The 15910-nt window shown below is 41.0% G+C and overlaps 1 protein-coding gene across 1 annotated transcript in view; it reads right to left on the bottom strand.

Moving 5' to 3' along the window:
• The window catches only part of LOC150087003 (uncharacterized), a 293648-nt gene that overhangs the window by 33875 nt on the left and 243863 nt on the right, over positions 1–15910 (bottom strand). The window contains exon 7 of the mRNA XM_090371738.1: positions 13025–13276. Coding sequence (XP_090227864.1) covers positions 13025–13276 — 252 coding nt within the window. The remainder of the gene's footprint in view (positions 1–13024; positions 13277–15910) is intronic.

Raw genomic sequence — 15910 nt, 5'->3', positions numbered from 1 at the left:
AGAAGCATTGCAGGATCTCTAGACAAGACTGCAGTAATAATTCAGACACAGCATGGGTTTGTTAAGGGGAAGTCTTGTCTGATCAATTTGATTGGATACTATGATGTGGTTACTAAAGAATGAATACAAAAAATAATTTTGATATCATATACTTGGATTTCAGGAAAGCTTTTGATACTGTTGCACATGGAAGACTACTGATCAAATTGGAACGGTATGGCAATAAGGGCAAGTTGCTACAATGAATAAAAGGATGGTTGAATGGGAGAAGATGGAGAGTGATAATCAGTGGATACTGCTCTTCTTGGAGTTCCCCAGGGTTCAGCTTTGGGTCTATTGCTGTTTTCTATTTTTACCAATGATATTGTAAAGGTATATCAAGCTTATTGTCGAAGTTTGCTGATGATACAAAGTTATTGGTTGTTATACAAAGTTATACAAAGAAGTGGCAACTGAAGTTTAAGATTGACAAATGCAACATACTACATATCGGTAGCAGTAACCCCAGAGAAATATACAAACCGTGTTGTATTACACTCACGGTAGTGGAGAATGAAAAAGACCTGGGGTTAATTATGCAGTCAGATATGAAGTTTTTTGAGCAGTGCAGACAGGCTACCACGTAGGCCATGAGGTCTTGTCAATGATATACAGGAATTTTTGCTGTCAGGAATAAGGAGGTGATTATTCCTTTTTATAAGGCAATGGTTATGGGCTGAGCCTCACCCTACCAGATGGGTTTCAGGTGGCAGATAGCAAATGGCCCATAGTATGTGGGTTAGCTGCAAATAACCAATAAGCAGTCTCGGACTGAGGCGGCAGAGATAACAGAGTGTGGAGGGATGAACTGTGGCAGGTTCATTCCAATTTAAATGCCACAATAACATCTCTGTGTCAAGGGGAGAAAATGCTGCCTTTAAGCGTTGCCAACTTGCTGCCTTACGAGATGAGCTGTTGGATCAGCAAAGGCTAGGGGAAAGTAACCATGATATCAAATCCCTAGTCCCTCAGGTTGAGGCGTTGGGCCAGTACTCTGGCACTTGGAAAAACACTTTACTGCTAAAAATACCTTTATTGCAAAGAAGCCGGATGGACTAAAAGGAAAATGACTAAAGCGCAGGAAAAGGGAATGAACAGATTGGAGAATATGCTTATTACTGGAGTGGGGTTGAAAATCAGAAAGAGCTAAAGCAGGTGTTAGAGTTCTAGTGGGTAAGAGACTAAAATAATTTGTTAAGGGCTATGATCAAATTAATGAAAGATGCATTAAAGTTATTTTCAACATACATGGCCAGGAAATGGTTGGGTGTATATGCACCTGTAAAAGATGCGCCTGATGCCAAAAAGGATAAGTTCTACCATATACTTTATGAACAAATGGATCTTGTTAAGAAGAACCAACAAATAGTTTCAACAGGAGATTTAAATGGACAGGCTGGATCAAAAAGGAATGACTATGTAGTGGGTCGCTTTGGAAAAGAGACTGTGAATGGCAACAGTTTGGTTTGTTTGGTTTGGTTTGGGTTTTATTGGCGCATCAGCGACTGAGGCTATAATGCGCCAAATACCGGTCATATATAAAAAGTTAAAATATTCAGTGACCTAAGTAGTTAGGCCACCATGTCCAGGTATTAAATAAAAAATATCTAAAAAATAAATCAAAGAGATAACAATAGCATGAATTTTAAATACAATTAAAAACCTCTATTGATTTAAAATAGCTAAAAACAGCAGACACGTTGTCATTGTCGGATAAGATCTGACTGAGTGTATAAGGCTCAGTCAGATGATTAAAAGCGGTAAAACGGGTGCTGCTAAAATCTGGACAGTCAATTAAAAGGTGTCTGATCGTTAAGATTGTGCCACAGGACACACACATAGGAGGGTCATCAGCCCTCAGCAAAAATGAATGAGTCAAATGGCTATGTCCTATGCGGGTCCGGGCGAGAACAACTTCCTCTTTACGATTCCTGCGCAGACTAGACTGCCACGGTTCAATTACAGGCTTTATATGATATAATTTATTCGCAGTCTGTCGATTCCACGAATCCTGCCATTGGGAATGTATCTTTTGGTGTATTATTTGCCTGTAGTCTGTATAGGGGACTGACAGGCAGCAATTATTATTGGGAACTGCTGATTTGGCTGCGGTGTCAGCCAAATCATTTCCCCTAATCCCAATGTGGCTGGGAATCCAGCAGAAGCGGATATCATATTCACATTCATGGAGAAAGTGAATCTTCTGCTGAATGCAAGACAGAACTGGATGAGAATTATATCTCACAGTTATTAAAGCCTGTAACACGCTGAGAGAGTCGGAATATAAAATGAACCGTTGGTATTGGCATTCACTAATGTGATCCAAGGCTAACTCTATAGCGTGCAGCTCTGCAGTAAATATGCTGCATTCAGAGGGAATCTGCTCCGATGTAGTGCTGTCTCTAAAGACAGCAGCAGATCCCACATATGATTCCGACTTCGAACCGTCTGTGTAAACTGGCGCGAAGTCAGAATGTTCAGCTCGGTGTGCTGAATAAAGCTGCAGGTAGACAGACGATGGAGTGTCCGACTTTCCCCAATTTCGAAAGGACAAGTCACATGCCGGGACATGAGCATGCCAGGGTGGAAGGGGTTGCTTTGGTGTTTGAGCAAGTTCTTTGATATTAAGTTCTTTGAGTAGCTCTTGGAGACGAATACCAAAAGGACGATTGGCAGTCTTTCGGGTGTTGTACAAATTTTCCCATCGTGGCTCAAAAACGGATCGCCACGTAGGATGGTCTGGCAGGGATTTCAGTTTTAAAGCGTAGTTTAGAGACAACTGCTTACGTCGAAGCGATAACGGCGGTTCGTTTGCTTCGACGTATAAGCTCTGGACTGGAGATGTTCGATATGCTCCAATAGCGGTACGGAGAGCCAGATGATGGACAGGATCCAGCCAACGAAGTACACTGTCTCTGGCCAAATTGTATACCAGGGACCCGTAATCTATTCTGGATCGTACAAGTGCACGGTAGATGCGTAGTAGGGTGCATCGATCCGCACCCCAAGATGTAGAGGAAAGAGAGCGCAGAATATTCAGCCCTCTTGTGCACTTTGTGCGAAGTTGACGGATGTGATCCAGAAAGGTCAGCTTTTTATCGAATACGAGTCCCAAGAATTTTGTGTCCGCCGCTACTGGAATAGCATTTTGTCCGAGCCTTAGTTCAGGTTCAGGATGAAGATTAGGCTTACGACAAAAATGTACGCAAACGGTCTTCTCCGGCGAGAACCTGAAGCCATTAGCAAGTGCCCAGGAGTTAAGGTGATCAATGGATTTTTGCAGTTGTCTTTCAATAACCCTCATGTTGCATGACTGACAAAATATGCTAAAGTCATCAACATAGAGGGCACTGTTTACGGTTGGAGGAAGTTGTTCTGTGATGGAATTTACTTTGATAGCGAAAAGCGTGACACTTAAAACTGATCCCTGTGGTACTCCCTCTTCTTGGCTAAAGGAACGAGAGAGTGAGGATCCCACACGAACTTGGAAAGATCGATTGGCTAAAAAGTTTTTAATAAAAATGGGGAGTCGTCCCCTAAGACCAAGGCTATGCAGATCTTTTAAGATGCCAAATCTCCAAGTTGTGTCATACGCTTTCTCCATGTCAAAGAACACCGACACCAAGTGTTCGCGTTTTAGGAAAGCATCCCGGATGGATGTTTCCAGTCTAATAAGATGGTCCAAAGTGGACCGGTTCCTTCGGAAGCCGCACTGGATGTTGGAGAGAAGGTCATTTGATTCTAAGTACCATATTAAACGAGGATTAACCATTCTCTCCAGGATTTTGCACAGACAGCTAGTCAGAGCAATAGGACGATAATTGGTGGTGACTTTTGGATCCTTTCCTGGCTTAGGAAAGGCAAGAATGATTGCCTTGCGCCAGGAGTCCGGAAACTGCCCTTCAATAAAGATTCTGTTATACAGAAGGAGCAGATAATCCATAGATTTTGGTGAAAGATGTTTAACCATTTCATAATGGATGCCATCTGGTCCAACAGCACTTGCTTTGGAAAGGGCGAGGGCTCTTTTCAGCTCCTGAATAGTGAACGACCCATTGTAGGGATAGAGGCCCTTGGACTTATGTTAGAGAATGTTTCCCCAAGAGCATTGGCTATTGCAGTTGGATCTGCAATAGCGCATCCATTATAATCTAGGATTGAAGAAGGGTGGGATGTATATCTTCCCTTCATTTTCCGGATTTTATCCCAGACTACCTTAGAGTTGGTAGCCTGGTTAATAGATGATGCAAAACGGATCCATGTTTCCTTTTGACTCTGACGGCGAATGTAGCGTGCTTTGGCTCGTGCACGCTTGAAGGCTATTAGATTCACAGTGGTAGGATATCGACGGAATATCCCCCACGCTTTGTTTTGAGCCTTTTTTGCTGCTGTGCATTGTGAATTCCACCAAGGTTTGGGAAATGGTGGAAACCGGGCAGATGTTTTTGGAACAGCATTCGCAGCTGCTTGGACAATGATTTCTGTGGCGTACGTTACTGCGTCATTGATAGGCTCCTGACTGACTGTACTGAGGTCAAAATTTGCCTGATGTTGGAAGGCATTCCAGTCAGCCTGATCAAACTTCCACCGTGGTAACCTAAAAGGAAGACATGGTCTCCCACTGTGTAACAAGGTTATCACAGGGAAGTGATCACTTCCGTATGGATTCTCCTCCACTTCCCAAGTGAGTGAAGGGAGTAGAGAAGGGGAGCAGATAGAGAGATCAATGGCAGAAAAAGTACGGGTAGGCATGTGGAAGAAGGTGTTAGTTCCAGTATTTACAAGGGAAAGGGCATTGTCATTGAGCATACGCTCTATGACCCGTCCCCTTCCAGTGATGTTAGCACTACCCCACAGGGTGTTATGTCCATTAAAATCCCCAAGAAGTAAGAAAGGGGGAGGCAACTGCGTTACAAGATCATCAAGGTCTTCCTGGGAGATGTCAGTCCCAGGTGGCAAATAAATAGAGCAGACCGTTAATAGAAATCCCACTGTAAGGCGAATTGCAACAGCCTCTATGCTGGTTGTAATTAGCAAGGGCTGAACTGGGGTCTGATTACTCACAAGGATAGCCACTCCTCCATGAGCAGGACCATCCGCAATTCTATCCTTACGAAAGATTGTGATGTTATACATGGTGGGATCATCATTTGCCTTTAAATACGTCTCCTGCAAGCAAAAGCAAACTGGCTCGTGCTTTTGCAGGAGGGCCTTGATGTCATCAGTATTTCGCCGGAATCCACGACAATTCCATTGTAGGAATTTAGCCATTATTTTGGCTTGGTGGGTCCATCAGGCGGCTTCCGAGGTGCTGAGGGCTTACTTTTATCAGTCTTGGCTTTATCTTTTTTGGGGAAGAATGGACGCTGTCCGGTGTCCATTTCTTCCTCCACGAAGAGTTGCAAGACTGAATCGTCCGGTACCTCCTTGTCTTCTACATCCATTGATTCTGTTAATTTTGGTTGCTCTTTTTTACCACTTGGTTTTGTTAGTGGTGGAGCACTAGGAGGTACGGATATTGGAGTAGCAGCTGATTGTGTTTTTGTGGTGGGCTTTTGTGAACTCAATAAATAGCGTGCAATCGGCGTGAATGACTCTCTTGGTGGTATAGTCATATCTGTTTGTGTACCGATAGTGCACTTCGCAGAAACCTTCTGAGCATATGAAGGCTTCCCGCTATTTATTGGTTGTATGCGTTTTCTAGCCTCTGGGTAGGAGATGTTAAGCTCCGTTTTTAACTTTTGTATCTCCTTTTCGTCCTTCCACCGCTGGCATGCTCGAGAGTATGCAGGGTGTTCTCCTTGGCAGTTAATACAGTTAGGCTTAGGAGCTATACATTCCTTGCTCTCGTGATCTTTAGCACCACATCGAGCACAGGCAGGGTTACCACGACAAGCTGTTTGTGAGTGGCCGTACTTTTGACATTTAAAACACCTCAGTGGGTTTGGAACGTAAATCCTCACTGGGCAGTTTAAGTACCCTGCCTTGATGGAACTTGGAGGCCTTGGGGTGTTGAATGTTAGGATGAGAACTCGGGTAGGGACAAGATTCCCATCCTTACGCATGGATATTCGCTTGACAGCTGTTACTCCTTGTTCTTTTAATTCAGAGCAGATCTCTTCTTCAGAAACGTGAAGAAGATCCCACTCTGATATCACACCTCTTGAAGAGTTCAAAGTTTTGTGAGGGGTTGTGATGATGGGTATTCCCCCTATAGATGTGGCTTTCAAAAACTTTTCAGCTTGATTTACATTTGATGCTTCTATTAGAATATCTCCAGAACGCAGCCGTTTTACAGATTTGGGTGAACCTGCCATCCCTTCTAATCCTTTCTGGATGAAGAAGGGTGACATTTTCCCAAGTGACTGCTCTCCGGTGGAATGGAGAATGAGGAAAAGAGGTGTCACAGATGTTGTTTTCTCCTCAGTTCTGGCTCTTTTAGCTGAATTACTTTCACTCTCATCTAACAATCGATTAGGTAGGGGCCTTGTTGGGGCCCCAGAAGAAGAATTTAAATTACTCATAGGAGTAAAGAAAAAATGTCTGATGCCTAAGTACCTCACCCACCACGGAGCCCTACGAGGGGGCGCCCACTCGTGAACTAGCAGGTACTGCGTACACGAATGGGACGCCGAGTTCGCTTAGAACACCATACCCACGTTACCAATAAGTCTTTATCCCGTCCCAGGACCATAGGGAGGGAGACTTATTGGAACGCAGTTGACCCTAGCAGTATAATACCACCCGCCGATTGATCCCAGTCGAGCCGGTCCGGGACCACCCGTCTCGTCGAAGCAGGGGCCAAAGTGGTGTATTAAGGCTGGGCCCCTCAACCACCAGGATCCCCCTTTCCGCTTCCACGGGTCGCGGCGCACGGCTGCACACGCCGGATTCCAACGATGTAACCCTGGAACCAAGGTATGGGCGTTAGATCCCAGTGATGCTAGTCTGGAAGTCCAGCAGCGTCACTGGGAGGTCCCCTCACCACGTACAGGTGCCCACGTCGAGGGGAATGGCAACAGTGAGAGACTTATCGGTTTCTGTAAACAGTACCACCTGAAAATTCTTAACACCTTTTTTCAACACAAAAACATCCATAGATATACATAGAGTAATTATAATTACTCGCCAGAAGTGGTTAAGGACAACAAAAGACTGCAGGGTAATGAGAGGTGCCAACTGCAGGTCGAATCATTACCTGCTCATTGCAGATATATTACTCAAATACAAGAATAAGGGGCAAGTGAGACCTAATACGGTCAGTAAAGACAATCGAGTAGTACAATAAAATATTGCTTATAAACTGGAACTACTATCTCATGACAGTATTAAAGATCTTTACCAGAAAAGACTCCAGAATCATCTATCTCACACTGGAGAAATAGAAGAGGTGAATATCTTATATAACAGCATTAAAACCGCCATACACAAGCCTTCTAACAAAGCCCTACCTAACTGATTACAAATATAAGCAACAGTATTGGTGGAATGAGGAGGTGGTGAGTTTGGTGAAAGAAAAGAGCCTATAACAAATGGTTAATGAATAAAAATCAGGAAAATAGAGAAGAATACAAAAGGTGCAATAGAGCAGTTAAAAGAAAAATTGCTGAATCCAAGAATGCAGCATGGGAGAAAAGATGCCAAGAAATTGATAGCTCATTAGGAGGAATGCATTCATCCGAAGCCTGGCGAAGCTTGAGAGCACTGAAAACAAATGAATCTCGATAGAATAAGAACTTTATAGATATGCCAACATGGGAAAATCATTATAATAAACTCCTAAATGAAAGACGATCACAGTATCAGAGCATAATTACTCCTCCTCCAGTAGATAATAGGGGGATAGAAATTACAAAACATCAAGTTCTTGACTGTGCAAAATTAATGAAGAACAAAAAATCTCCAGGCCCTGGGAACATAGCAATGGAACTAATTAAATATGGACCATCAAGTCTTTTCGATCTGACAGCACAGCTGATTAACAGATGTGTACAGCTAAGGAAAACTCCAAATGAATGGAAGGTAAGTTATATTTCATCCATATATAAAAAAGGAAATAAGCTGGATCCGGGGGAACTATAGAAGCTTGAGTGTTAATTGCACTAAGCCAAGATTATACACTAAAGTGCTTCAGTTAAAATTACGAGGAGGTAAAGAATAAGATAAGTGGAAGAACATAGTCGATTTAGGTCAGGTTGCTCTTGTGTGGACAATCTGTTTGTTCTACAACAGCTGGTGGAGAAAAGAAAAGCAAAGAATAAAGATACCTTCTTTGCCTTCATCGATTTAGAAAAGGCTTATGACTCTGTTCCAAGAAAGGAATTATGGAAAGCCCTTCAAAATATGTCTGATGATCCAGAGCTTGTGGAACTGATTAGAGAATTGTACGATAAGAACATGGCATATATTAAGTTGGGAATACTTTTTTTTTTTTTAGGAGCATTAGCAACTAAGGCCATATTGCTCCAGGATATGGTCATTCCCTGACCTTTCCGCATCCTCCGTATTTGGTGGTGACGGGCTCGAACCCCGGTCTAATCAAGAAGCGTGTGCTACGCACTGCTGCTCCTTCCCACCTGGCTACGGAGGCGCCGGGAATACTTTATCTAACCAAATCTATCCAACAAAGGGGCTGAGACAACAATGTTGCCCATCATCTTTATTGTTTAATGTTTTCTTGGAATGTGCTTTACAAGAATGGAAAAGAAGCTGTTATGGAATGGGAGTACCAATTAATGACAGATATCTTTGGAGTCTAAATTCTGCCGATGATCAGGTTATCATTGCACATAGCTTATTATTTAGAATACATGTTGAGAAATTGCATTTACATATTTGGGGCCTCTATCAATTTTACAAAGACAGAATACCCAAGCATAGCAGAACATCCTGATGAATTGAAAGTTACAGTCTATTCTAAAACCTCTTGACTTTTTCAAATATCTTGGATGTAGATTAACTAAGGAAGGATTGAGGAAATTAACTAAGGAAAGAGGAAATTTACACAAAAATCCATCAAAGTAGGAAGATTCTTAGTGCCTTAAACTCTATATGGTGGGACAACAATATCTCTCAGAGAACTAAAAAACATATCAGACAGTCATTAGCGAAATCGGTACTTTGCTATGGATGTGAGGTGTGGACACTGAAAGAGGGTGACAAAAAGAAGCTTAGAGCCCTAGAGATGGACACTGTGATCTATGTCACAGTTGGTTTGGTTTTTGGTTTTTTTTTTTTTTTTTTTTTTAGGAGCATTAGCAACTAAGGCCATATTGCTCCGGGATATGCGGTGGTCATTCCCTGACCTTCCCGCATCCTCCGTATTTGGTGGTGACGGGCTCGAACCCCGGTCTAATCAAGAAGCGTGTGCTATGCACTGTTGCTCCTTCCCACCTGGCCACGGAGACGCCTATGTCACAGTGCTAGGGTTTCTAGGCTAGAGAGGATAATAAATAAGGAAATAGGATGACTCATGCATGCAGATGAAGATATTATAGAGAATAGGAGGTTGAGATTGTTTGGATATCTGTTGAAGTTTTTTTTTTTTTTTTTCCCCCTTGTTAGTTGTTGGCGCATCAGCTTCTATGGCCATAATGTACCTCTCAAAGTTTTTTGCATTTTACTGTGATCCAAGCCCAAGGCGGGAATCGAACCCGCGACCTTTGGGTTGCCAGGCAGGCACTTTACCTACCTGGCTAGCCCGGTCAGCCATGAATGAAGTGATGGCCTAAAATTATATATGAGTGGATACAAGGGAAGAGAACTGGTGACTTTAGAAAATGGGAAAGACAAGGCGGCAATCTGCCATATTAAGTCGAACATAGGCAGATACACCAATGAGCCAAAACATTGACAGTGCATTGTTATGCAAATCAAAGCAACTGCAGGTGAACTACAGCACGTGTGTGGGTCGGGACACAGTATAAAAAACACCTGATACTGAGCTCCATTAATCAGTGTTACTCTTGTTCTTCAGAAGGCAAAGAAAGTGGACTTAAGTGAGTTTGACAAAGGCCAAATTGTAATGGCCAAATGACTGGGTCAGAGCATATCCAAAATGGCACAGCTGGTGGGATGCTCATAGTCAGCTGTGGTTAGTACCTACCGAAAGTGGTCTGAGGAGGGGGAACTCACGAACTGCCGACAAGGTGTTGGACGACCACAGCTCATCAATGCTTGAGGTGAGCGGAGGTTCTCCCAGATGGTACGCGGCAACAGAAGGGCAACTGTGGCGCAACTCACCGGTAATTGGAATGCTGGTGATGGGAGTAATGTGTCACAACACACAGTATATCAAACCCTGCTGAAATTGGGGCTGCGTAGCCACAGGATACTCTGAGTGCCCATGCTACCATGGTTCACCGGCGACAGCACCTGCAATGGGCACACAAGCATTGAAACTGGACCTTGAGTGACTGGAAGAAGGTCGACTGGTCTGATGAATCACATTTCCTGTTGCACCGTGTGGATGGCCAGATACATGTGCATCGCTTACCTGGGGAAGTGATGGCGCCTGGATGTACCATGGGATGAAAACAAGCCGGTGGTGGTGGTGTCATGCTTTGGGCAATGTTTTGCTGGGATACCCTGGGTCCAGTCACCTATGTGTCGGGCACTCTGACCTCTACCACCTACCTAAACATCATTGCTGACCAGGTACGCCCTTTCATGGCAACGGTCTTCCCCTCTGGTGGTGCCGTCTTTCAGCAGGATAATGCACCATGCCACACCGCCCGGATTGTTCGAGACTGGTTCGTGGAATGTGAGGAAGACTTCCAGGTATTGCCCTGTCTCCAAATTCCCCAGACATCAATCCCATTGAGAATCTGTGGTTTGTGTTGGAACAGCAACTCCGATCTGCTGCATCTCAACCACGGACCTTATAGGAGTTGAAGAATCTGCTGGTTACATGTTGATACCAGATACCACATTTAGAAATATTGTAGCACCCATGCCTCGCTGGGTACGAGCTGTTTTGGAGGACCAACATCATATTAGGTAAGTGGTCATAATGTTTTGGCTCATCGGTTATAAGGCAATGGTCAGACCACAACTTCAGTACTGCGTACAGGTCTGGAAGCCTCATTTCAGGAAGGATGTAGAGTTGCTAGAACGAGTACGAAGGGCAACAAGATTGGTGAGGGGGGGGAACAATGGGCAAGCTCTTACCAAGAAAGGCTGAAGTTCTGCAAACTGCAGCATCTGGAGTCTAGCCATCTGCGAGGTGATCTGACTGAGGTGTATAAAGTGTTGAATGGTTTGAGCAGTCTCAATGCTGATGGGATTCTTCCTCTTGCTCAGATTACAAAGCTGAGGTGGGGGGGCATAAACTCAAATTGAGGAAAGACAGTTGTAGAATAGATGTGTGGAAATTTTCCTTTAGCCAGTGGGTAGTTGATTGCTGGAACAAACTTTCATCTGTCGTGGAAGTTGATAGCTTAAATAAATTCAAGGAAGAACTGGATAAACGTCTGGAGTAAATGGATGGGTGAAATGGGAAGTGTTTGGCTGATGCTGTATAAGCTTGCTTTCTTGCATCATATGATGCCTCTACTAATGCTAAAACACACTCGAAGCTACAAGTAGTTTTATCAGTTTTTTCCTGTCAATGTTATGTTTTTAAATTTTATCCTACTATAATAGGGTTATCAAATGTCCAAGTTTCCAAGGACATGTCCTAGTTTTTAGGGCGTCCTCGGGGATTTTCCCCTTGCATCCTAGTTTTTTGTAATTTAAAAAAAATCATATCATCATAAAATGAATTTTCATTAAATATTCTGTTCATTGCACCTTCAGTCAATATAACGAAATAAATAAAAACAATGAGCAGGTTGCATTAAGTGGACTATTATCTCAAAATTACATAAATCGAGTTATGACTTGGCTACCAAGCCTCTTTCGAACTTGCTGGCTCTCCGATGAGATCAGAAACCTCTGCTGTCTCTATCAAACCCAACTGCACTCTGGCGACTTCAGAAACACACTGATGCATCCGAGAGACAAGCCTTATTGTCTCGCTACACTTTCACACTCCCACATTGAACATAAAAAATAGTATTTTGTTAGTCACTTATAATTTGAAAATGGATTGTAAAACACTTTATGATTACTTACTTTGTAATCCAGACTTACTGCAATTGATTGGCAGTAATGATAAATATATATTGGAATTTTTTTCAATAAGTGTAATTTTTAAAATGTCCTAGTTTTCCCTATTTTATCCTAGTTTTTGAATTCTAGATTTGGTAACCCTATATTATACTAATACTTTATCATCTATATATTTCTCTTATATACATATTTTATGTGCTCAGTCCAGTGTCTGTTAGTTGTTATTAGTTTTATGGTGCATCACCATCTCAGGTCATATTGTGGAGTGGACTGTGCATGTGCAAATTGGAAAACCCTAATCTCTGCCTGAAATTAGTTAATTATAACCGAAATTAGTTAATTTTTTCTGATTAACAATTCCTTTGTTCCGAGAAAAAAAAAAAAAAATAAAATAAATAAAACTCTGCTACCAACTGCGAAATTTTCACAATTTTCACAGCTAGCTGTAGCAATTGCGTATAATAGGCCTAACCAATTTGGACTCAAATTGAAGATATTTCTTCCTAGGTATGCAGAAACATGCCAAAATATAAAAATTCCAAATAGTAAAAAGTCTGAATAGTTTTATTTTACAGAACGGGCCATTTTTTCTATTAATGCTGCCTACCTTAAAAGAAAGAGTAGTTTTTGTTTACAGAAATAAGAAATGAAAAGGATTCGACGCGTACTGGCTTACCTGCTCACGACCAAACATGGGCTACATTTCTTTAGGACAGCTAGAGAAAAACTGTGCTATCAATTGCGAAATTTTCGCAAGGGGTGCTGCTAGTTATTCTTTAATTTCCTCACTTCAACTAGACTCCACAGCTGCTAAAATGTATACTATATTATAAATATGCAAAATTATAAACAAAAGGTTTATAAAAGGAGTTACCTCATGTTCTGTTAGCCTCTGCCCTATAATGCTAAGGGATTCTCCTAATAGTTTCAGGTGTGCAGCCACATCAATAGGTGTTGTGCCTACCACAGTCTTTAAGCTTTCTGGAGATCCTTTACTGTCATCACCTATTTTTAAACCAGACGACGAAGATCGTGGAAGAAGTTTACTGGAATGGTCATATAACTGTCCTGTGCTGATAAGGGAAGAACCTTTATTAGCAGCTTTCTTTGCCTTCTTTTTCCATGCCTGAAATAAACCAATTTTCACCTGGACATTGGACTGTCAATTATAAAATTATAGATGTGATGCTATATTTTTTAATTGCCAATTTTATGGCAGATAAAACACTTCAAAACAATGTTTTGTTGGGGTTTTTGGGGCGATTTCATGGCACAGTCAGCACTCTGATCATAGGCACTAGTTCATAAAGTATGGCAGCTTATGTGATTTTTGTGTATATTACATTTATACAAGTTTGTGTGTTCGGGGGTCAGTAGGCATGTTGTGCAGGATGAAAAACTCAGAATAACTCATGGGGAGGGGGGGTTAAACATCTCTAACCAAAAAGGTCTTTAAACATGCTCCCATTCTCTAAGTGGAGTTGAGCACAAACCTTTCCAAATGCAAGGCAAACTCATTATATTATTATGAAACACCAATCATCTATTAAATTATATCCATGATGGTGGCCATATAAATAACTTTAGCTGCCTAAGAGGTCACAATTGTAACAGCTAAGCCTGATCAATATTACAGATCCTGATTTATATGCTAAATCAAAATCAGGAAGTTCCAGGAAAGACTATAAATACAGTTACTAACTTTTGAATTTTGAAAAGCAGGATATCAGGTAACTATAAGCAAAAGAAAAACGAGAGATTTTTTTGGCTAAACAGGCAACAGTCATTTTTTTTTTTTTTTGAAAAAGCAGCAGTCCTTCGCAAAATACAAATTTTTCAGAAAAGCAAGAGGGGTTTTTTCCAAGTCCACACTTCACTAGAAATTAAATTTCACTGATAATATAACACATTTTATACTAAAATACAGCCATAGAATTGTTTGCCAATACAGCACATGCTTTCAAACATTAGCTTAGCTAGGATTTTTTCTGTCTGTGGATTTCTGTTTGAGAGAGAGAGAGCCATTACAGATGTTCTTCTCTTCAGCAATGTTAAGTCAGTTTTGTTTATAAAAATGACACTGCTGTCTGTCATGAACATTTCCAAAGCTTTACCGGAAATAGATCTGAACTCAGTTTTTTTTTTTTTTTTTTTTAATCTGCCTGAAAATCCTCTCACACTCAACAGAAATGTTGAGTGTGAGAGAATTTTCAGGAACTGTTAAATACCAAGCATGATTTGGGATAGTTTGTTACATTTCAAGCTTCCTTGTATGTTCCTCAATGAAGGGCCACTGCACCAGTTCTTTTAATTTTTCATATTAATATCTGGTGGGCTCACACAGCAAAATTGGGAGAACTGATGATGCAAAATATCTATTTCTTTATCTTCAATGATATTGAGAATTACTGGAAACTTTGTGTTGTGTGTGCATGAACGTGTTCCCCTTTCCTAAATTGATCCATTTAAATTTGGTTCAGAAAAACTCGTTCACTGAATGACACTGCTAGATGACAAATTGGTTCTCCATATATGATTATATTTAAGTTAAAGCAAAATAATCTGAGTGGTCACACATGAGAATGCAGCAGCACATGCATTTGAGTGGACCATGGTTCAAGCTCGTGTCACTGCTAAATATTTTTAATGATTGTATTTAAATGAAAATTCCTCTAACTAGTAGTCGTGCCATGAATAAACAGTGGCAGTTATCACAGTGGGACTTAAGTGACAAGTGGCAGTTACATCTTAATTAAAGATGTAACTGCCACTGTAGTCACCTTTATGAAAGCTTTTCCTTTCATAAAGGTGACTACAGTGATATCAGACAATTTTTAAATTCTGTGCAGTGGGATGAACTGATTAAGTCACCAACAGCAAATTCTAAATGAGAGGAATTCTGGGAAGTAATCTAAGAAGCTACAACACTTTTCATACCAACTAAGAAATACTGTTCAAGGCTTCGACCTAAATGGATATTAGATGAAATAATGAGACCTGGGGCACAGAAAAAAGAATGCATGAAATGCATATAAATTATCAGGTGATATAGAGACCTATGGTAGATATAAATTGGTCTGTAATCAAGTCACAAAGGAGGTCAGGCAAACGAAGGCAGTCAGAAAGACTTCTTTACTTATGTAAACATTAGACGGATGAGGATGAATCACATTGGTCAACTTGATACAATGGTTTAACTGTTCATGACCCTGCTCAGGTTGCTGACAAACGAATAGGTATTCACATCTATATTCACATGAGTTCTTTAAGGAAGAGGATGTGAGAATTTTATCAGTCTATCAGCAAGCTAAATGATTTTGTAATAACTGAGAGGAAAGTGGAATAGATATTGTTGAAGCTAAACATAAAAAAAGGCACCTAGGGTGGATGGGATTAGGGCTTACAATACAGGTCAAAATCTTAATACTGGTATTTCGGTATTTTTAATTTATGAAACCGGGATACTGGTATTAATACCGGTATTCCAAAAACAAACGTTTTTCTCAATAAATTTTGATGACAATTAGGTGCAATGAAGTAAGGAAAAAAACAAGTACTGTAATTACTTGAATTCACGTTTTAAATAAACTTTTATTGCAATAATAAACATTCTGAAAAAAATCATTAAAATACAGTTATTCTAAAAACAAAAAAAATACATATTGTTACTGCAAAGTTTAGTTATGTTTAAGCATCCACACTACTGTCCGAATAAAGTGAGCTCTTAAGAAACATAAGCAATCAATAGTATGATCGTTTA

The sequence above is a fragment of the Mastigoproctus giganteus genome, chromosome 4 (genome assembly GCF_048544385.1).
Source record: "Mastigoproctus giganteus isolate SK-2022 chromosome 4, ASM4854438v1, whole genome shotgun sequence".
NCBI classification, from domain to species: Eukaryota; Metazoa; Arthropoda; class Arachnida; order Uropygi; family Thelyphonidae; genus Mastigoproctus; species Mastigoproctus giganteus.
The sequence above is the reverse complement of the archived record's forward strand: the minus strand, read 5'-3'. Positions and strand labels throughout refer to the sequence as shown.